Below are 24,280 nucleotides of genomic sequence, written 5' to 3'. Positions count from 1 at the left end.
TATTACTGATGGTTTAATTGTGAATTAAGAGTAGTGGTATTAATTAGAAGTGGATTAAGTCTCCACTGAAGGTCTAGGTATGAAATGCACCCAATGAAACTTCATGGATGATTATCATCAACATGACAACCAATGACAGGGCGTAGACATGGTAACAGAGACATTATTTATAGATAATAATCTCAAAAGACCTTGCTGTTTTATACAAATGTTTGTATACACATGTGGAAAAATATGTCTAAATCGGCTTCAGCTAACAAAGTTTTTTGAATATCACTTACTTCTCAATGAGGTCTAACGTAACCCCTGGCACCAACTTGGAGCTCTTCTGCATACAAAACCTTAAAAAAAGACAGAAAAAATGTATTTGAGTGAAGGGGAAATAAAGACGACAATGAAGAGTTTACATCAGACAACATGCTGTAAAGTTGTTCATTACTAAAGACTGATAACTTCAAAGATTATATTCACTTTAGTGCCCTACTGTCCCATTTGCGCTTAAGGGTTTTTTATGCACTTAAAGTTACGCTTGCTTCTCTTATTCTTACTCTCCCATCCAGACTCCAAACACGCCCACTTTGCCTCACGGAGAAACACGCACGTAACTAATGAGGCAGACTTTACCTTGACTGCTGTTTTGGCAGAGTGACAATCATAGAACACTAAGTTGTAAATGTCATTGTAATCAGTGAAAAAGAAAAGACTAACTTTTTTTTTTACTCATCCTCCCCCAGCGTCTACCTTTTCCCCACCTTCTATGGCAGACCGGGGGCCACATGCGGCCCGTTAAGCTTTTCAATCTGGCCCGCCGGACATTCCCAAATAATTTTTTTTCGATCTTTAAGATGGAAACTGTAGCTGCCATTATGATGTGCAGTGATGTTTTCAAATGACCGTAAGTCTTGAACTATACTAAGTATTTAATTTTGTGTAAAGAAGGCATGGCACTGGCAATTATTCGACTATACCGGGGGTCGACTATACCGGGGGTCGACAACCCGCGGCTCTAGAGCCGCATGCGGTTCTTTAGCTCCGCCCTAGTGGCTCTCTGGAGCTTTTTCAAAAATATATGATAAATGGAAAAAGATGAGGGGGAAAAAAAATATTTTTTGTGTTAATATGGTTTCTGTAGGAGGACAAACATGACACAAACCTCCCTAATTGTTATAAAGCACCCTGTTTGTATTAAACATGCTTCACTCATTCGAGTATTTGGCGAGCGCCCTTTTGTCCTACTAATTTTGGCGGTCCTTGAACTCACCGTAGTTTGTTTACATGTATAACTTTCTCCGACTTTCTAAGACATGTTTTATGCCACTTCCTTTTCTGTCTCATTTTGTCCACCAAAATTTTAACGCTGTGCATGAATGCACAAAGGTGAGTTTTGTTGATGTTATTGACTTGTGTGGAGTGCTAATCAGACATGTTTGGTCACTGCATGACTGCAAGCTAATCGATGCTAACATGCTATTTAGGCTAGCTATATGTACATATTGCATCATTATGCCTCATTTGTAGGTATATTTGAGGTCATTTAGTTTCCTTTAAGTCCTCTTAATTCAATGTATATCTCATTTACCATGAATTGATTAACGTTGAAAAACTTATTAGGGTGTTAACATTTAGTGGTCAATTGTACGGAATATGTACTGTACTGTGCAATCTACTAATAAAAGTCTCAATCAAAATCAATCAATCAATGACACACTATCTGTATGTACCGTAATTTCCGGACTATAAGCCGCACCAGCTAAATTTTGGGGAAAATACAGATTGCTCCATATATAAGCCGCACCCGACTATAAGCCGCAGGGGTTTGATGTGTAATTACCGTAGTATATAGGGGTTCCTGCTACCACGGAGGGGATTGTCGGGACAGAGATGACTGTTTGGGAACGCAAAGCGTCCCATTTATTAACAATAAATCTTTCAATCATTCAATCAAACTTACACATCTTTGACATGGCGAACAGCATTCGTGCAGAGTACAAATAATACAACGGTGCAAAGTAATACAAAGTGCTCGCCTGTACGTTATCAAAATAACCAGCCTACCGGTATATGAAAAGTCAGTCTTTAATCATTGTGTCATCGTCTTCCTCCTGCGTACTAAAACCACCGAAATCCTCTTCGTCGGTGTCGGAGAAGAACAGGACGTAAATAAGCCGCACCGTTGTATAAGCCGCAGGGACCAGAACGAGGGGAAAATGTAGCGGCTTATAGTCCGGAAATTACGGTAATATGGTTTTTAATTTTTTGTGGCTCCAGACAGATTTGTTTTTGTATTTTTGGTCCACTATGGCTCTTTCAACATTTTGGGTTGCCGACCCCTGGACTATACACTAAAGACACACAGAACATATAAGTCTAATAAAAGTACACATTTTTAAGGGGCATAAAAACAACGCCAGCAGAGAACGTTAAAAATATTTATATACAAGGCAAACATGTATCCATGAAAATATAGAAAAGCTGCTGATGGTGGACAATATTTGAGTGAGAAGCAGCAGTAAATAATGCGCTTTTGCATGATGTACTAGTTACTATGGTAATCTAATTAGTTGCTATGGTAATCTAATTAGTTACTATGGTAATCTACGTCACAGCAGCTCAGACGAGACACCGAGCAGTGTGGGTGGGGAGCGTTTCCACAGAGTGGCTAGCCTGAAATGCGGGTGTCAGGGACAGATGCGGAAGGAGATTTTTACAACAAAGTTCTAAAGCTTAGTGATATATCAGATATATCAGATTATAGGTGGGTTTTGGTTTTTTTACCCTTCGCGTTCATATTTCGCTGTGTTTGTTGCATTTTTGTTGTGTTTAGCTTGATTGTAACTTGATTGTCGATGGAGAGGGGGTGTGACGTTCATATGCTGTCAATATTCAGTGTTTTATAGTTCATAGTTAATATTGTAAATCCCACTTTCTTTATTTGTATGTACATTCTGGGTGTCTCATTCAGTAAGAAAAATTAAAATTCCATTCCGTTTTTTAAGGCGGTCTGTCATAACATTTTTAGCTTTCAATCAGACATTAATGTGAGGTTTTGTATTAGGGCTCCTAAAAATATGATCCCAAGCAAACATACTGTACAGCAGATTTTTGCCCCCAGACACATTTTTTTCTCAAAATTTGGCCCCCGGAGTCAAAATAATTGCCAGGCCTGTTCTGCGGGGTGCCGTAGTGGCGACCCAACAGTGTCCCTGTTCTGTGACACTGTACAGTGTTTGTTTGTCTACTCTTGAACGTGTTTGTGCTGAAAACAAAATGTTGTTCTACTTGTGCAATGACAATAAAGATCCATCCACCCTTTTAAAAAGGCCATAACCATCTTGGCAGTGCTTGTGTGTTGTCATGGTGATTTGGTTGAAAGCGTCTTCCTCCTGGCTCTGTAGATGTACATTTGTTTCACTTGTGTATATGGCAGCCACACTAAAACTATGTGTGATGTTATAGTACAACTGTTTGTGAAGCCGCCACGCGTCAGAGTGGCTTGCATAGAAATGGGGGCTGTCATTGTATGCATTGAATAAACGCAGTGCTAAAGAACGGGAAAACCTTGTGCATTTTGATTTTTGATAGTTGATTCAAAGTGGCTTTATGGTCCTTTTATTCTCGTCTCAATGCATGTTTCAATATGCATTCAATTGAAGCAATAATAATAGATTTGATAGCTTTCTGGGAGTCTCTTACCATTTTATTACAGGTGGCATACACTACACCAGCCAGGAAACAGGCTTATTCCTAACTGACTACCTCTCGGTAGTGTTGCAGGTAATACAAAAGGTCATCAGTCACTCAATCACTGAATCCAGGCAACCACACAGCGACACCAGTGGCTGTTCTGATCTCTGCCGCACATCCCCACCAGGAAACCGCTAACCACACAAAAACATTGAAACAACAAGCAGCTGGACGTACACATTCCAAGCCCCAAAATGGCAAAGCAACAGAGGCCACAGCGCATCCCTAGACCCTCTTGAATCTCGCCCAAAGCTCAACAATCCCAACCCTTTGCTGGCAGCGGATACCAGACACAAATTATTTAAAATTATAGTAAAATATTCATGATTTCAACTTATTTTTTAGTAAAATCAAATATTTTTTTTAGCGGGTTAATCAGGCATGTGACCACCCCAAGAGGAAATTTTATGAAAAAAAGTGGAACATTTCTATTGGCTGCCACGCAAGCCTCGAAAGAACATTTTGAAACGTCTGGACTACATTTCCTGCAATTGGGTGCATTTCTACGTTATATTTTACCTTTGAATTTATTCTTACCAACCAACCTCCTTTGGCTGTCTCTTTGTTTTTTAGTCGATAATTGACTAACATTTTTATCATTGAAAATGCAATGTAAAATGATATAGCATGCATGCACAGAACTCAGAAAATATTTCCTATTTGGCAACTCTATCCTGTAGCCACGCCCCCTCAGGTAATTTACTTCGGGTGTTGTGACCTTCAGTCACGTCAAAAATATACTTTCTCGCTGGCTACTAATAAATGCACTGGAACTAACTGTGTTTGGATTGTAATCATCCAAATATGATTAGCAGCAAAGTAGAAAGCCGTCAATCTTGTGGTTCGGAGAGCAAACACGACAACAGGTAAGCTGGCTAGATGATTTTGAGGTGATATTTTGATGAGAAAATGAATGTTTAAAAACATGCATTTTCGTGGACATTTCACATGCCTGTTATTACACTAATATAAATATATATGATGGTGCAAAAATATTTTTAGCAGAATAACTTATTCCTTGAGTTGGTTAACAACAATAAATAGATTCAAAATGTAACAATAGAAACAGGAAGAAAAAAAAAGATATTTGAGGATACAAAACATTGAAGAGAACTGAAATATATATTAAAACAAACTAGTAATGGAATGATAGTACCCTTGGTATTGACAATATTCATATTTGAGTATGTCCTCTCACCCACACTTTTAGTACCTCTGGTGATCAATTATTCAAGGCTACTCTTAGTTTTCACATTCAGTCCCTCCATCCCGACTGAGAACTTGAAAGGTCTACGTGCTGTTGAAAAATAATGAGATCCCACATGACATCATGTGGCAGTACAAAACAGCCCAGGCCTTGAGTGTCTGACATTAGGGTAAAACAATGAAGTATGTGTAACGGGGCGGGGGCAGCCAGTGTGGCTGTGGTCATGTGTATGTTGGTAAACCTCACCCCCTGACAGCTGCCGAGTTAGCCAGCCCGGGCTTTTAGCTCGGTGGTCAGTACACTCGCCTCTCATGCGGACGACCAGAGTTTGCGTAACCAGTGGGTTAATTAATGGATATGGTGGCATAATTTATTACCATATTTTCCGGACCATAGGGCGCACCTGATTATTCTCTATTTTCGATCTATTTTCATATATAAGGCGCACCAGATTATAGGGCGCATTAAAAGGAGTCATTTTTATTTTTTTCTAAATCAGGCATGTGATTTGACCACAATGAAAAAGACTGAAAACATTTCCAGGGGACAAAGGGGGCAGCGGCCCCCGAAGCTCCTGGTTTTTCACCAATTTAACATGCTAAAATTACCAAAGACAGCACCATTTGAAGAAAATATTTTAGTGTTTAAAGACACGAAAACATCATTAATAGAACATACATAACCCAAGTATCCTAATGAATCACTGTATATGGTTCAGTCCCAACAGTATTTAGTCACTAATATTTACATCTTGTGTTCATTTCACATCCACAGGTGTCACATTGATCAGTGTTATTATCTACAGTTTATTTACAGTATTACCACATTACTTCAGTTCACTTCACACATTAGCTTTCTCTGAGAGCCCAGCCCTAACATGAGCTTTCCTTGCAAATGTATTTAACAAAATACCAAATGTAAACATTTCATTCTTTTCGCCAAAATAGGATATACATTTATGAAAATAATTAAACATGTTTAGTATTGTTTACTCATATTTGAAAATAGGAAATAATAATAATGTGAGGACACTGACATATTGCATGAAACAAGTGTGAAAATATTTACCTTCAAGATTGTTACACCACTGACAATAGTTTCAAGAGACTACATAAGAACTTCATATTACAAAATAGTATTATATGCAAATTTATTTCAAATAAATTGTTAACTGGAATCAATAATGCGACTCTTTGAATTTCTGTAATTTCACAATATATTTTCACGTGGCTTTTTATTTTTAGAAAAACCCATTTATATTTCGCAGAGCAATAATTGGTTAATATTTAAAACAAACATGCGTATTTCGCAAGCAAATATTTTTTAGCTTACCTCATTATTAACAACCCTGTCTGCAACTGAAGTTGTGGTTTGGGTGGATCATTCCTCTCGATGTCTACGGCAGTTGTCGATGTAAACAAAGGATGAAGTCCGTAAGGTTTGCTCACTTTCGGTTGACATCCAAAAGTACCAGCTAGTGAAAAGTTTGTTTTCCTTGTTTCAAGTTGTTTCATATGTTTTTGGTGTTTCGCATGTACTTCCAAAGCCTTGAAACCCTGTGATCCTTAGTCAACATTATCATGACACCACGTGCACAAAACCTTTCCGGGACGATCGATTTTCCGAATAAAATCACCGAACAAAGTCGGAACTTCCTTCTTCCCAACAGTACCAGTGATTTCCCTTTCCATCCAGTCCCATCGAAACTTATTTTTGACATGTTTATCAATTTATTTTACTCGTAAAGCGTCCTTTCTCTCGAGAACCGACATCGTTTACATATGGAAAATGGCGGTAATAACCATTATGAATGATGACGTTATTAACGTCATCATTCATAACAGATGTCCTGATTGGTCACAAGGAACATATCGACCAATCAACTACGGCGTAATACAAACTACGTCTCGAATCTTGATTTAGGGTCGGAAAAAAAAAACGGGAAAACGGGAGATTTTTTTTTTTTTTTTCCCGAGATTAAAAACGACGGAATTCCGACTTTAGACGGAAAAATCACATGCCTGCTAAATGTAAAACACGCCAAATAATACGTCTTACCTTATACACACACCATAATAATACTTGTATGTTGAAGCACAGTACAATCCATCAAGCGGTGCGGCTTCATAACTTACCAAAGTCATACTAAAACATTTTGACAGATTTTTGAGTGTCGTGTGTAATGTTTCTTTCTTGACCAAAGAACCACCATTACATGTTATGTAGACCACAAGGAAGTCTTTTCAATTCAGAAAAAAAATAATAATAATATGACAACTTTATTGCGCCCTATAATCCGATGCGCCTTATATATGGAAAAAACTTCGAAAATAGACCATTCATCGGCCTTGAGCCTTATAATCTGGTGCGCCATATGGTCCGGAAAATACGGGAGGTTTAATACAAAGCACAGTCACAATGCTATCCTTCATTAGCGTTCTTTGCTTGATTTCATCCCTTTGTCACTTTATTTATCACAGTTCACCGTTTTGGACTGGAAGTTTGCTGTGTATTATCTCGCCTTCTTCCACTGCTAAGCAATGGCTTAGAAGTTTGCCCCTGAGCAGAGGTTAGCTTGGCTAACAAATCAGTTACAAAGCAGCACCTCACAGCAGACTGTATTCAAGCCAAAAGGTGTCAGTCAGGAAGCAATCCTGTTTTTGTGGTCAGTACCTGCGGTCAGGAAACCACCAAAATAGTCCAAAACTCTGCTCAGGCAGTTGGCATCTGTTCCCTTTAATAGGATGTGACAAAAACCTACTTTAGAAGACGTTCCAAAGTACTCTGGCAATCTAATTAAATCTTCTGATGCTAAAAACACTTGACAGTGAAAAATGCACAAAACGGCAGTGGGCTAAGGGGATGGAAAGGAATGAATGTGAATTACTACACACACATATATATATATATATATATATATATATATATATATATATATATATATATATATATATATATATATATATATATATATATATATATATATATATATATATATACATATATATATATATATATATATATATACATATATATATATATATATATATATATATATATATATATATATATATATACATATATATATATATATATATATACATATATATATATATATATACACATATATATATACACACATGCAATAGAGGTTAAACGACAAATAAATGTCATAGTTTATATTTTGCAGCATAATTTAACCAGATTACAAATAACAAAAGTGCAAAAACGGTGACACTGTTTTAGGGCAAACATTACCGAAAACAGTATTAGACAGTGACACAATTCCATGCTCATTTAGAAAACACAACATCACATGTCAATCAAGTACATTAAATCTATTAGGCAAATATATCCTTGATCTAGTATATATTAATGAGAATGAAGATACAATGGATTGAAAAAAATCCTATTATATTTGTAGTGAATTGTTAAAAGTCATGTAAACTACTTTTCTTTTGTTCAGTGTAGCTGCACAGGACTCTAATGCACAGTGCTGGACTTGGCGCGCTTGACAGTTGTAATGTGCGACAAGGAGACTAAGTTAAAAGTCCTGTTTGCAACTTGCTCACAGTAACATTTTTCAAAGCAAATAAGAACAGTAACACCAGTTTATGTTACCATTAGTGGTTTAACAAAACACATTTGACAATTGCCTACATTTTTCACAGTTACAAAGTTTATGTAATAAAATATTTACCGTCCCGAATAAAACGATTGGTGTTCACCCAGTCTCGTCAACACGTACTGTATGCGCAGGGAGCGTGTGCACACATACAAAAACAGTCCAAAAGAAGCAACGAAGCTTAGGTCCTTTAATGTGTGCAGCAAGTTGTTGGAGACCTTTTTTCAGTCTGCTGTGGCCAGTGCCCTGTACTTTGCAGTGGTTTGTTGGGGGAGCAGCACCAACAAAAGGGACTTAAACCGGATTGACAAACTGTTCCGGAAAGCTGGCCGAACTATTGGCACGCAGTTGGAGGCGTTTGTGTCAGTGAGGGACAGGAGGACACTGGACAAAGTGCTCGCCATCATGGACAATCCTGTCCACCCACTCCACCAGACAATTGAGGGACAGCGGAGCTCACAGTGTTGGATTCAAGAACTCCTTCATTCCGCACTCCATCAAGCTGTATAATCACTCGCCATACAGCAATAGATGATATCTGTCTATTACCTGATGTTAGCTACCTCTCTTTGTTACTCCTGTAGTATTGTGCATGGTAATTGTTATCCATCCATCCATTTTCTACCGCTTGTCCATTTTGGGGTCGCGGGGGGTGCTGGAGCCTATCTTAGCAGCTTTCGGGCGGAAGGCGGGGTACACCATGGACAAGTCGCCACCTCATATATTGTATATATTATAAAAAAATATAATATAATTTATCAGTATACACTACTGTTCAAAAGTTTGGGGTCACATTGAAATGTCCTTATTTTTGAAGGAAAAGCACTGTACTTTTCAATGAAGATAACTTTAAACTAGTCTTAACTTTAAAGAAATACACTCTATACATTGCTAATGTGGTAAATGACTATTCTAGCTGCAAATGTCTGGTTTTTGGTGCAATATCTACATAGGTGTATAGAGGCCCATTTCCAGCAACTATCACTCCAGTGTTCTAATGGTACAATGTGTTTGCTCATTGGCTCAGAAGGCTAATTGATGATTAGAAAACCCTTGTGCAATCATGTTCACACATCTGAAAACAGTTTAGCTCGTTACAGAAGCTACAAAACTGACCTTTCTTTGAGCAGATTGAGTTTCTGGAGCATCACATTTGTGGGGTCAATGAAACGCTCAAAATGGCCAGAAAAAGAGAACTTTCATCTGAAACTCAACAGTCTATTTTTGTTCTTAGAAATGAAGGCTATTCCACAAAATTTTTTGGGTGACCCCAAACTTTTGAACGGTAGTGTATATTATATACTGTATATATAATATGTAAATATTACAAATATGTTATATTTTATATTGTTACTACGGTACATTTTTAGTCTACTTTATACCTGCATTATCCTTTCCATCCGTTGTAACTGAGCTGCTGTGTGGAACAATTTCCCTTGTGGATCAATACAGTTTGTCTAAGTCTAAGTACAATTTGAAGGCATGTTGTTATGATAGACTATACATTCAATGACATCTAACGCTAGCTATCCAAATTGCTAAAACAACACCTAAAGCTAATGCACATGCATGTGTTACGTACGTAAGTAATTATGTCATCACGTACGGGAAGCCGTAAGAGGGTGGGATATACTGTGTAAAACACATTAGAAAGTTGGCGCTCTCTAGGCATCTGTGTTAATGCTGCAAACAGCCTCTGTATGTGTCAAAGTGTCTGTCAAATGTATGACTGGTTTTCTTCTTTCATGTTGAGATTTCACATCAGCGTTTACCTTTATAAAACCCTCAGTTACAGTAATTTAAACTCATGTTTATTCTTATTTGTTAGGATAGGAGTCCATGTTACTGTCTGTTTAATAGAATGTTTCTCTTGTGCACACCGGCGCAGTTCATTATGATTAAGTCACAATGTTGCCATTATGTCGTTGGATGGAAAATATAAGCGCTGTGGAATATCAATGGAAGTAAAGCACACAAGTAAGTTAAGGCATTTTTCTCGGAATCCATCTCCCACTACGGTGACCTGACTCACTAAAGAGGAATGAAAAGAGTTTATAGCGTTGTGGGAGGGAGGATGAAATAAGATAGCAAATTAACCAGCAGGGCGGACACACTGCAGGGACTGAGGTGGAGATGAATATCAATGAGATGTGAGAAACGAGAGACCAAAAATAAACAGTGAAACTGTAATTGTCATTGTTGATTGTGTTGACTAATCATGGTAGCACTAATTAATAATTGTAACCAATTGGAAGCAAGAAACATACAGTATATATATTTTTTTATATACAAAAATAAATAACTTTTTGGTGCAGGACCACTATGAACACAGATAAAAATAATAAAACCGTGTTGTAAAAATACGATACTTTGGATATCGACAACACAGAAGGGTGTGAATTAATGATATAGAAAAGAGTGTGCATAACTGTGCACAACAGGAGCATTCTAAAGGAAATCTCATACACCTTAAAGCAGACCTGGGCATTCTGCGGCCCGCGGGCCGCATCCGGCCCTTTGTGCATCCCTGTCCGGCCCGCGTGAGGCCAATCATAAATTACAAAATACATTTTAAAAAGTATCTATGTCGAGTGTGCAATACAACGGTGCTGCTTTTGTTTTGAAAAGCGTTATTTGTATTACTTCCGTGTGGACGTATGCGCAATCACAAATGACAAAATAAAGTTTAAAAAACATCTATGTCGTGCGCGCAATACAACTGTGCTGCTTTTATTTTGAAATGTGTTATTTATGGGCGTATGTCCGGGTGTAACCTGTGAGGGAAGGTGCACAGCGACAAGTGATGAGACGCTAAAAAGAGAAAAGTTGATGACGAATGCTGTGTTTTCAACAAGACATGGACTGCCAAGTATTTCTTTACAGAAATTAAAGGTAAAGCCGTGTGCTTAACTTGTGGTACACATGTTGCTGTGTTTAAAGAATATCATTTGAATCGCCACTACATGACGAAGCACGAGGGAAAATACCGGAATCTGTCCGATGAAGCGCGCGCAATGGAGGCTGATGCGTTGATGGTAAAACTGCAAACCCAACAAGGACTTTTTGCCATATTTCACATACCCAGAGATGCAGCCGTCAGGACAAGTTTCGTCATTTCTCACAAAATCGCCAGAAAAGGTAAGGCGTTTTCTGACGGAGAGTTTATTAAGGAGTGCTTATTGGACTCTGTTGCGCTGATCTGCCCGGAGACATGGACTGTTTTTCGCTGGCTTTAATTGGATGAGATCTGCGATGTACGTGACACTGCCCAACTGCTCATTTTCTTACGTGGGATAACTGCCGACTTTCAAATCACGGAGGAGCTGGCAGCCATGCAGTCAATTAAAGAGACAACCACAGGTAATGACTTGTTCACATAGGTAAATGCGTGTTTGGACATGTTAGGACTGAAATGGGACAAGCTGGCAGGTGTACAATCCAATCCACTTTATTTATATAGCACATTTAAACAACAAAATGTTTCCAAAGTGCTGCACAACAATATTAAAAACAATATTCAAACATTATCCTTAGCTCCACCAATGACTGAATAAAAATAAAAAATAATTACATATAAAACCAATATAAAAAACAATATAAAATAAATATGATTAAAAACTATTTTTAACAACAGACGGTTGTCCAAATCTGACGGGGAAAAATGTTGGATAATGCAGGATAAAGTGACAGAAATTAACCCTGTGCAGAAATGGACATTTTTGCATTGTATAATACATCAGGAAGTGTTGTGTAAAACAGTGTTAAAAATAAAACCATCAAAAGCAATCTGCTTTTGTATAAAGTTAAGTTAGGTTAAATTAAATTATTATTATTATTATTAATTATTATTATTATTATCATCATTATTTATCTTACGACTTACGGTATATCAAAAATAATATTGAGCAACATTTAATTGCAATATTGTCGTGTGGCCCTCCAGCAGTGCTCGGGTTGCTTATGCGGCCCCCGGTGAAAATTAATTGCCCACCCCTGCCTTAAAGTGTTTCAAAATCATCAGGTTCATGTACACGGGGCTGGAGTGTTTTTTGTAATTGATTCTACATCAAAGGACCAGAACAGATCCTCAAACAAAACGAGGTGGCACTCTGCATGCCATGAGTCATTTCTACAATGCCTTTATTTTCCTATGCACAAAGAAACTGGATTTGAATGAATAAACACATTTATACAACAGACCAATCATTTTTGGAATGATGCTCGGAATTATAACAATACACTGATAAATCTGATTTAAAAAATAGCTTCAATAACTGATTTGACAAAAAAAGTGGAGGAGGTCCTAAACTTCCCTTGAGCTCACTGGAAATCACAGTGTAAACAAACATGGCGTCGATCGTGAGCAACTTCTTCACTCCTTAAGACATTTATCTTACGACTTACGGTATATCAAAAATAATATTGGGGTGAGTTTTCCTTGCCCGTATGTGGGCTCTGTACCGAGGATGTCGTTGTGGCTTGTACAGCCCTTTGAGACACTTGTGATTTAGGGCTATATAAATAAACATTGATTGATTGATTGATTGATTGATTGATCTCGTGCCACCCGCACAAAATGCCCTGCAAACGCTTCGCAAAGAGGGAAGAAACAATGGCTTCTACACATCAAACCTCATCTGCTACCCTGAAACACCAACATCACCATCGCAGTGACTGAAAGCCCAAAAAGAAGCCTGTGGCCAAAGCCAGCTGTAAAGAAAGGCCTGTGGCCGTTGCCATCGCTGCTGTGTACAAAAAGTGCCAATAAGCCTGCCAAAGTTGACCTTGAGTCCAAAGCAAGCTGCAATATCATCATCCATCCATTCATCCATTTTCTACTGCTTGTCCCTCTCGGGGTCGCCATTCAATTGTGCATATTGAACATACAGGCTGTGCTCTCTTAGCACAGAGCAATAGATTGGTGCTAGAAGGCAGTGGTTCTCAATCTTTTCACCTAAAATCACCTCAGAAAACATTTAGCTCTCCAAGTACCACCACAATATATACTATATTGCCAAAAGTATTTGGCCACCTGCCTTGACTCACATATGAACTTGAAGTGCCATCCCATTCCTAACCCATAGGGTTCAATATGATGTCGGTCCACCTTTTGCATCTATTACAGCTTCAACTCTTCTGGGAAGGCTGTCCACAAGGTTGCGGAGTGCGTTTATAGGAATGTTTGACCATTCTTCCAAAAGCGCATTGGTGAGGTCACACACTGATGTTGGTCGAGAAGGCCTGGCTCTCAGCCTCTGTTCTAACTCACCCCAAAGGTGTTTTATCGGGTTCAGGTCAGGACTCTGTGCAGGCCAGTCAAGTACATCCACACCAGACTTTGTCATCCATGTCTTTATGGACCTTGCTTTGTGCACTGGTGCACAGTCATGTTGGAAGAGGAAGGGGCCCGCTCCAAACTGTTTCCACAAAGTTGGGAGCATGGAACTGTCCAAAATGTTTTGGTATCCTGGAGCATTCAAAGTTATTTTCACTGGAACTAAGGCGCCAAGCCCAACTACTGAAAAACAACCCCACACCATAACTCCTCCTCCACCAAATTTCACACTCGGCACAATGCAGTCCGTTCTCCTAGCAACCTCCAAACCCAAACTTGTCCATCACATTGCCAGATGGAAAAGCGATAGTCATCACTCCAGAGAACGCACCTCCACTGCTCTAGAGTCCAGTGGCGACGTGCTTTACACCGCTGCCATGAAGCTCTCTGCGTACTGTACGTGGGCTAATTGGAAGGTCACATGAAGTTTGGAGCTCTGTAGCAACTGACTGTGTAGAAAGTCTTTGCACTATGCGCTTGAGCATCCGCTGACCCCTCTGTCAGTTTACGTGGCCTACCACTTTGTGGCTGAGTTGTTGTTGTTCCCAAACTCTTTCATTTTGTTATAATAAAGCAGACAGTTGACTTTAGAATATTTAGGAGCGAGGAAATTTCACGACTGGATTTGTTGCAGAGGTGGCATCCTATGACAGTTCCACGCTGGAAATCACTGAGAGCGGCCCATTCTTTCACAAATGTTTGTAGACACAGTCTCCATGCCTAAGTGCTTGATTTTATACACCTGTGGCCGGGCCAAGTGATTAGGACACCTGATTCTGATCATTTGGATGGGTGGCCAAATACTGTTGGCAATATAGTGTATATACACATATACACTACCGTTCAAAAGTTTCTAATGGTACAATGTGTTTGCTCATTGGCTCAGAAGGCTAATTGATGATTAGAAAACCCTTGTGCAATCATGTTTACACATCTGAAAACAGTTTAGCTCGCTACAGAAGCTACAAAACTGACCTTCATTTGAGCAGATTGAGTTTGTGGAGCATCACATTTGTGGGGTCAATTAAACGCTCAAAATGGCCAGAAAAAGAGAACTTTCATCTGAAACGTGACAGTCTATTCTTGTTCTTAGAAATGAAGGATATTCCACAAAATTGTTTGGGTGACCCCAAACTTTTGAACGGTAGTGTATATACATATATATGTACTGTATATATACATATACACATATATACATATACATATAATATATATATACACATATATAAACATGTAAAAAATCTTGTACAATCAGCAACAAAGCCCGATTTTCGGGGAAACTCGCCGCTAAAGTGTCATTTGGACCCACGTGTATGCACCTCACCCACATATAGACACACAGACACGTGCACACAGCACGTGCACGCACACACACTTTCTTTGCGACACAGCACGTAACAATAATCATTTTGTACAAAAATAGAAGATCTTGGATTTACAATATTATTAGGATATGATCAGACACACCAGTAAAACGCATGAGTTAAAACAAGCTTTTGTTAACAAACTGAACAACAACACGTTGACACTCCCATCACTACAACATGAAGTATAAACAATAAAACATTGAATATTAACAGTATGTGAATAATTCCTATCTTGTTTACTTCCCTGACGACATCCTTACATTTTTGTAATCAATCAGAAATAGCCATTTTTCCATCTATTTTCTATCGTTGTCCGGCAAGCACCTAAAATGTGTCGAACAATTGTGGCTAGCGTTTTGCATATTACACATCAGGTTTATTAAAATTGTTAAATGGGTGTATTTCTGAATTGTGTATGGTACTATTAGACGGTTTTGATAATATCCGCATAGTTCAGTGGGCAAGCTGTGTGTTTTTGTGCCACATATTTTGATTGTCTGTGCTGGTTATTGATTAATTGGACCACGAATTGGGAAGGTTGTCTGAAGAAGTATCTACATATTGAGTCTGTGCACCCAATCTTTGTGAACGGCATGTGGTCAATAACAATCACCTCGTCCATTAAGTGCCCACACAATTGGAATGTTTCTAATTTCCTGTTTTAAAATGTAATTTGGAACAATCTGTAACTGGGAAACCCCTAAATGAAGCAGTTATTTGGCGTATCACTAGATGGAGCCCGCGTACCACTGGTTTGAGAAACCCTGTGCTAAGGAATATGACAACAGGAAGTGAATCTGTGTGTTGTCACATAAACCGGACGTGACACGCCCAACACGTTTGTTTCCCCTGTATCATTAAAAAACAAAAAAGCTTATAATAATACCGTATATTGATCTATTTATCCATTTTCATCTGCTTATCTAGGGCATCAGTATCAAGAGGGAAGCACAGACTTCCATATCTCTGGCCACCTTTCCCTGCTACACCATAGGGACACTGAGGTGTTCCAAGGTCAGCTGAAAGACAATTCATCCAGCTAACCCCAGGTCTACACTCTAGACCTTTTCCTGGTCTACAACCAATGTACAGCAAAATAACAGGGTTAATCAGTGATGAGAACCCCTCTCAAAATGCCAGAGGCCAAAGGGTGTTAGCATTTTTCCAAACAAACGAATTAGGACGACAAACTGCAGCCAATGTGAGACCCTGAAGAGGTTGACGAGCATGCAGCGGAGCTTTGATAAAACTATTTTTGAGTTTGTGCAGAAATTACAAACCCCAAAACCAGTGAAGTTGGCACGTTGTGTAAATGGTAAATAAAAACAGAATACAATGATTTGCAAATCCTTTTCAACTTATATTCAATTGAATAGACTGCAAAGACAGGATACTGGAAAACGTTATTTTTTGCAAATATTAGCTCATTTGGAATTTGATACCTGCAACATGTTTCAAAAAAGCTGGCACAAGTGGCAAAAAAGACTGAGAAAGTTGGGGAATGCTCATCAAACACTTATTTGGAACATCCCACAGGTGAACAGGCTAATTGGGAACAGGTGGGTGCCATGATTGGGTATAAAAGCAGCTTCCATGAAATGCTCAGTCATTCACAAACAAGGATGGGACGAGGGTCACCATTTTGTGAACAAATGAGGGAGCAAATTGTCGAACAGTTTAAGAACAACATTTCTCAACGAGCTATTGCAAGGAATTTAGGGATTTCACCATCTGTGGTCCGTAATATCTTCAAAAGGTTCAGAGAATCTGGAGAAATCACTGCACGTAACATTGAATGCCCGTGAACTTGAATCCCCCAGGCGGTAATGCATCAAAAAGCGACATCAGTGTGTAAAGGATATCACCACATGGGCTCAGGAACACTTCAGAAAACCACTGTCAGTAACTTCAGTTTTTCGCTACATCTGTAAGTGCAATTTAAAACTCTACTATGCAAAGCGAAAGCCAACAACACCCAGAAAACGCCGCCGGCTTCGCTGGGCCCCAGCTCATCTAAGATGGACTGATGCAAAGTGGAAAAGTGTTCTGTGGTCCGACGAGTCCACATTTCAAATTGTTTTTGGAAACGTTGGACGTCATGTTCTCCGAAACAAAGAGGAAAAGAACCATCCGGATTGTTATAGGCGCAAAGTTCAAAAAGCCAGCATCTGTGATGGTATGGGGGTGTATTAGTGCCCAAGGCATGGGTAACTTACACATCTGCGAAGGCACCATTAATGCTGAAAGGTACATACAGGTTTTGGAGCAACATATGTTGCCGTCCAAGCAACGTTATCATAGACGCCCCTGCTTATTTCAGCAAGACAATGCCAAGCCACGTGTTACAACAGCTTGGCTTCATAGTAAAAGAGTGTGGGTACTAGACTGGCCTGCCTGTAGTCCACACCTGTCTCCCATTGAAAATGTGTGGCGCATTATTAAGCGTCAAATACCACAACGGAGACCCTGGACTGTTGAACAACTTAAGCTGTACATCAAGCAAGAATGGGAAAGAATTCCACCCGAAAAGCTTCAAAAATTGGTCTCCTCAGTTCCCAAGCGTTTACTGAGTGTTGTTAAAAGGAAAGGCCATGTAACAGTGGTAAAAATGCCCCTGTGCCATTGTTTTGCAATGTGTTGCTGCCATTAAATTCAAAGTTATTGATTATTTGCAAAAATAAATTAAGTTTCTCAGCTCGAACGTTAAATATCTTGTCTTTGCAGTCTATTCAATTGACTATAAGTTGAAAAGGATTTGCAAATCATTGTATTCTGTTTTTATTTACAATTTACACAATGTGCCAACTTCCCTGGTTTTGGGTTTGGATTTTGTTATGAAAACCGATTGTTGTGGCAGCTGTCGCCTTGTGTGCTAACAAATGGTCCGTTAAATATGTCGCCAAATTACCAGCAAAGCCTTAAGAGACAATTAATGGTAGAGAAATTAAAATTAAATTCACTGGCAACATCTCTGTTGGGCATTTTTGCAGTTGGCATGAGATTGCACGCTCCCTCAACACTTGCAACATTTGGGGCATTGTGCTGTGTTTTTGAGGTGGACTTTTTGCCACGGCCAACTTAAGGCACACCTGTGCATTACCCATGCTGTCCAATCAGCATCTTGATATTCCACACATGAAAGAGGGATGGATGAGTGCTCACTAAAACATATATATAGACAGATTTGTCAAAAATATTTTATAGAGAAAAGGGCATATAAAGTGTTAGATCTTTGAATTCAGCTTATGAAAAATGAAAAACAAACCAAGGTATCGTGTTAATATTTTTGTTGAGTGTACTGTGATTAGTTAGTTTTTACTTTCTCTCTTTATCAATTGCATTTGTTCGATCCCCTCTCCCTATATGCCCCGGTGCTCACAGTCCCGAAGCCATCCAGCTCATGACAGAAATGGGAAAATCCCTTGAAGATGGATCTCTGTCAGTTATAATTTTCTGCTCACCCGAGCAATGAAATGTAAGCATGCACTCAGCCTGTCTCGTTCTCTCTGCTCACCACCATCATCCATCCCTAGCTGCGCCTCATTAAAATTTTAAAACTAAGGTATGCAAAGACATGGGTGCATTCCTTCACCCACTCACATATATATATATATATACTCCTACTCCAGGGCTTTGTGAAATTAATCAGAATAAATCTCAGAAATTCTATATGAGGAGCAAAGGGCAGTCAAACTATGTATGTAATTCATAATGTATACTGACTGTTGTCAAAATCTCCAACATAGTAATACAGTTGAAGACAGAATTATTAGCCGTGCCATGAAGGTTTCATTTTTTATTAAGTATTTCCCAAATGCTGTTTAAGATGGAAATGCATTTTCAACACGGTTTTTCCAAGCATCCTACTTTCTTCGTTTAGGATGCTTCCAATGTTTTTATTTGCACACAGTTATTTCAGGAAAACCACAAATTACCAGTCAAGATTATTACCGTATTTTCTGGACCATAGGGTGCACCAGATTATAAAGCGCAATGGTCTATTTTGATCTTTTGTCATATATAAGGCGCACCAGATTATAGGGTGCATTAAAGGAGTCATAGTGTTATCATTTTTTTCTAAACGTAAAACACTTCCTTGTGGTCTACATAACATGTGATGGTGGTTCTTTGGTCAAAGTGTTGCATAGATTATGTTGTACAGATCATCTTCAAGCCGTTTTCTGACAGTCGCTTGAAGATGCGCCGTTTTGTGGGCGGTCTTATTTACGTGGCTCACCTTCGACAGCGTCTTCTCCCCGTCATCTTTGTTGTAGCGGTGTAGCGTGCAAGGACGGGAGTGGAAGAAGTGTCAAAAGATGGAGCTAACTGTTTTAATGACATTCAGACTTTACTTCAATCAATAACGGAGCAGCATCTCCTCATCCGCAAACAACAATAACACCGGAAATGTGTCCCGTGAAAAACCGTCCGACCGGAACTCTCTAATACCTAAAGTTCCTTGGGTGAATAATGTAAACTCACTACACCGGTATGTTTTAGCGCTTTCATGGCGAGTTTACTGACAGATATAAGTAAGAACTTTACACTACTTTATATTAGAAATGTCAACAGCGGAGGACGAATGTCCCATAACAAAAAGATAGAGAAAAAGAAGAAGCTTATCGACTACAAAGGCGGATGCGCGCACATTTTCAGGATTTATGCAGATCCCAAATACAGATCAGCAGGTACCAGAAGGTAAGAAGAGTTTCTTTTGCATAATATTGCCAAACAAAACGCCAGATAATGTCTTACCTTATACACACACCATAATAATACTCGTATGTTGAAGCACAGTACAATCCATGAAGCGGTGAGGCTTCATAGCTTACCAAAGCCGTACTAAAACATTTTGATGGATTTTTGAGCGCCGTGTGTAATGTTTTATATTTTCAATGGAACATATAAAATGTTGGTATTGTTTACTTGAGTCATATTGCCATCATAGTGCAGCCTCCACGTATCTCTTCGGTGTGACTGTCATCTACTGGTCACACTTATAATTTCACCATGCACCAAATAAATTAGCTTCGAGGTGGGTAAGCTCAACCAAACTCATTCCTTACATTAGGCGCACCGGGTTATAAGGCGCACTGTCGAGTTTATCGTCCGGAAAACACGGTAACCCCCCTGAAGTTTTTATATGTATTATTGTGTTCTTTTTACTGGAAAACGGCCCACACTCTTTTGTTACAGTTTTCCACAAGTCTCACACATTATTCTGTGGCAAACCTCTCAAGCTCCGCAAGATTTGACGGTGTTCTGCCATGGATGTTGGTCTTCAATTCTCCCCAAAGATTCTCGATGGGATTCAAGTTGGGGCTTTGCGCAGGCCTTTCAATAACATTCACTTAGGCCTTCTATAGGTAGTTCTTCACCAGGAGTGACGTATGCGTTGGGTCATTTTGGAAGACAAAGCAGTTTTGCTGCTGAGTGCTTGAGGTTTTCCTCCAAGTAGAACTGGAGGATTATGGCAAAAATAATAATACCGATTATTTTGATGGGTATTGTCATCACGATTATTAATTAATTTGAAAACATGAGAATTTATTGTACCAGCAAAACAAAACTTTACATATAGTTTTTAAAAAACAGGATATTAATTCGAAACAAATAAATCACAAAAAGTAAAATAATAATAATAATAATAATAGCAATAACAATAATTGTAAATAATAATAGCAATATAAAAAACAAAATTTAATTTGAATTTTAAATTTATTTTACCACCATAAAGTGATACTTTTTGAGTAAAATAAAATGTAATTAAATGTTTATTATTAAATGCAAAAATCCTCACATTTATTGGTACAATACATTTTTGGACAATTTTGACCAGTATTTTAAGTCAAAGCCTAATCATTTTATAAATGTATCAATAAATGCTTTAAGTGCATTATACTTGTGCAAGGTACTTTTTTGAAACCTTTATTTTGTTAGTGCAGTCAGACCGGATTTGCCGCACCACGCAATAGTGGTGAAGGGGGGAAGTGTGTTGTTTGGTTGTTCTCAGTTTGACAAGTAAAGAGGCTGTACAAAACAAACAAATAAATAAATAAATAAGGGCCTCTCAAGTTGTGACCGCTGTTCAATCATTGTTACATGGATGATGTCGTTAAAACAACACAAGCAGATGAGAAATGTAGCGGGTGTATGGATTGTTCCTGTTAACTTTAGCATCATAGTTTAGTCGCTGTTTCAAGTGATGTTCACATTCTTTATCAGAAAGGGGCAGCCGTGGTTGAGTATGACTGTCGGGGATGAATGAGCGCTACTGAACACAATAGTTTCCCAAACAAATATTTGTTGTCCTCACAATGACAACATTTCCATGACATTATTTTACGTTTAACAGCGGATAAGTGGAGTTGTTCTTGTTCTGCCGCCTCACAGTCCATTCCTGTGCAGGGCTCTCTTTGAGACTACAATTCCAGACTTGGCCAAGACCTTCACTAGCATTTTGGCAGTTGTTCTGGGGTCTTTGACACATGTCTCACAGGCTTTATTTCCAGAGTATTTCAAATATTTATTTTCCTACCTCTGCCAGGCTTGTTTTGTACCATGTAGCTGTCTATGAATTTCTTGATAATTCTCACTCCAGTTCTTGACACTTGGAAACGTTGCTATAACTTTGTGCATCCATCTCCTGCCTTGTGTGCATCAATGATTATTTTAATTAAGTCTGAACTGATTTCTTTTGTTTCAGTCACAAGGATTTCTGAATCCTGAATCATCCAGTTCGAACCTTGACTATTAAAGTATTAGGTATTTAGTTATTATAAGCTCTAATGCAGAAAAACTATTTATAGCGGCAACGTTATCACTACCGTGAGTCCCAAAGTTTACATAAAGTGGTCTGCTGCTTCCTCGTTTCCTTGCTCCCTGTAAGTTTATTGTAGATCATAAACCATGCCTCTCACCTGGACAGAAGAAGTCTGAGTAGGTATTCCGACAAGTTGGTAAACTTTGACAGCTATTTAGGACTTGGAAATGACCAGAAAGACACAGAAAGATGCTTGGTTCCCTTGATCTCCCACCCAGTTTCTTTGTGACGATTATAAGACATTCTTCATCTAAATGGGAATATATGCACATCCCAGTAGTCGGCATCCTAATGACAGCATAGCCTGTACAGTAAGTGATGTTCTATTATGTTTGTTGGAAATAGAAATGAATGTGCCTTTTTTTTTTTTTTTTTGGGTCATAAAAAAATACAATCATATGTGCTTACGGACTGTATCCCTGCAGACTATATTGATCTATATTGATATATAATGTAGGAACCAGAAATATTAATAACAGAAAGAAACAACCCTTTTGTGCGAATGAGTGCAAATGGGGAAGGGAGGTTTTTTGGGTTGGTGCACTAATTGTAAGTGTGTCTTGTGTTTTTTATGTTGATTTAATTAAAAAAAATATATATATATATATTTTTTTTAAATTTATTTCTTGTGCGGCCCGGTACCAATCGAACCACGGACCGGTGGTTGGGGACCACTGCTTTAGAGGTTTTAATAAAAAACAACAAAACTAAAATACAAATGTAGGACAATGTGTCGTATCTCAGGTTATTTTTTACTGTTTTAACCTTTTTTCGCTCCAATAAAAATATTTGTTGTGGAGTAATAACATTTGACACATTAATAGTTCTAAAAATTAGTTAAAGGAAATTTTAATGCTTCAGTTTTATTAAAGTCTAATTATTTACAGATATGGCTGAAGTATTGATAAGAAGCATTTTATTGGAGCCTACACGTTTATTTATTAGTAAATAATACTGTAGATTGAAGCGATATTGATTTAGCCTGTCCGTCTGTCTGTGGTTGTTGCATTATTTATTAATATCCAGTTAAATAATTATATTTTTGTCATTTAGATAAAATTAAGAAGACAGTGTTTTTTTCCGTGGACGAGTTAGTGTGTTCTTCCGCAAAGGCCCACTTGGCGGATTAAAGGACCCCAAAGCGTGAGGTTGTGAGGCAAAACGCCCTTGCAGTGGTCAGGATGAGAGGGGGAGATGTTTCAGAGCCAACTGAAGTGCGGGGAGAGTTCTTCATGCAGTTTGGAAAATACAAAAGAAAGTCCTTTCGCTGGCTCCTAGAGAACGACATGGGTTACACCGTGTATCTGATCCAGAGCCACCAGAGAGAGGAGGCTGCAGGAGTGCTGACAACTGAGTGAAATAGAAAAGACAGCCTTTGGTGGTTTCTTCACTACGCCCTCAGCTTCAAGGAGATTAAGGCTCTCCTTGAATATGAGGCACAAAAAAACATGCTCCTGCTGTGGTACAAGAGGGTGACCAGCAGGTTGGATTCAATACCCATGCCGGCAGTACCTGAAGGGAGGTGTTGGAAAGTCACTCTCTCACTTGGCATTAGTACCGAATATGATTCATTAGTATCGCGGTACTATACTAATACCGGTATGCATTTCAACGCGCCAACACGTGAATGACGAACTGCATTCTGATTGGCTGGCAGTCCGTGACACCTATTTATGGCTGGCCTTCGCGGGCATGGGGTCAATTCCTGGCCGAACAAGACTGACAAGAAAGCCATCTGCAGTTGTCTGAGTAATGCTAGATGGAGATTAAGGCTCAATTTGAATTCTCCCTCCTCCCTCTCCACCCTCCCCTTTGGCTATAGCATCTAGTGCCATGGCGGAGTATTGCAAATATGGCCCTATGCATACGGACATTGCTCGAGTCTCATTACATCATCAACCCTCGCCGTTTGCCAGCAGTGACGTAAGGCAGATGCGACAAATGTTTGTTTCCTTTCAAGATGCAGGCACACGCCATGTTCGGCTTTGTTTGTGGTCTTTCTATTTATTTTTTGCGTGTTTATTAAGAAGAAGACCGTTTAGAAGACAATGTTTTTGGCGCAATATGCAAGTGCTGGCGCGTCAGCTTACAATATGTAAAATATGTTTCATTGTGTATTTGTGTTTAAAGTCAATATTTATGTGCAGTAGCAAAGGTTTGAAGTCTGACTAAACCACAA

General features: G+C 38.8%; 1 protein-coding gene across 8 annotated transcripts in view; it reads right to left on the bottom strand.

Moving 5' to 3' along the window:
- rptor (regulatory associated protein of MTOR, complex 1) overlaps positions 1-24,280 on the bottom strand; it is a 401,659-nt gene that overhangs the window by 176,641 nt on the left and 200,738 nt on the right. For all 8 annotated transcript variants that reach the window (XR_009823861.1, XR_009823860.1, XM_062033466.1 and 5 more), the window contains one exon: positions 282-341. Coding sequence is in view for 6 of the 8 variants with exons in the window: in XM_062033466.1 (XP_061889450.1) it covers positions 282-341 (60 nt within the window). In the remaining 2 variants the exon portion in view is untranslated. The remainder of the gene's footprint in view (positions 1-281; positions 342-24,280) is intronic.

This window comes from Entelurus aequoreus, linkage group LG22, assembly GCF_033978785.1.
Source record: "Entelurus aequoreus isolate RoL-2023_Sb linkage group LG22, RoL_Eaeq_v1.1, whole genome shotgun sequence".
NCBI classification, from domain to species: domain Eukaryota; kingdom Metazoa; phylum Chordata; class Actinopteri; order Syngnathiformes; family Syngnathidae; genus Entelurus; species Entelurus aequoreus.
Note: the sequence above shows the minus strand (reverse complement) of the source record. Positions and strands in the feature narration are given on the sequence as shown.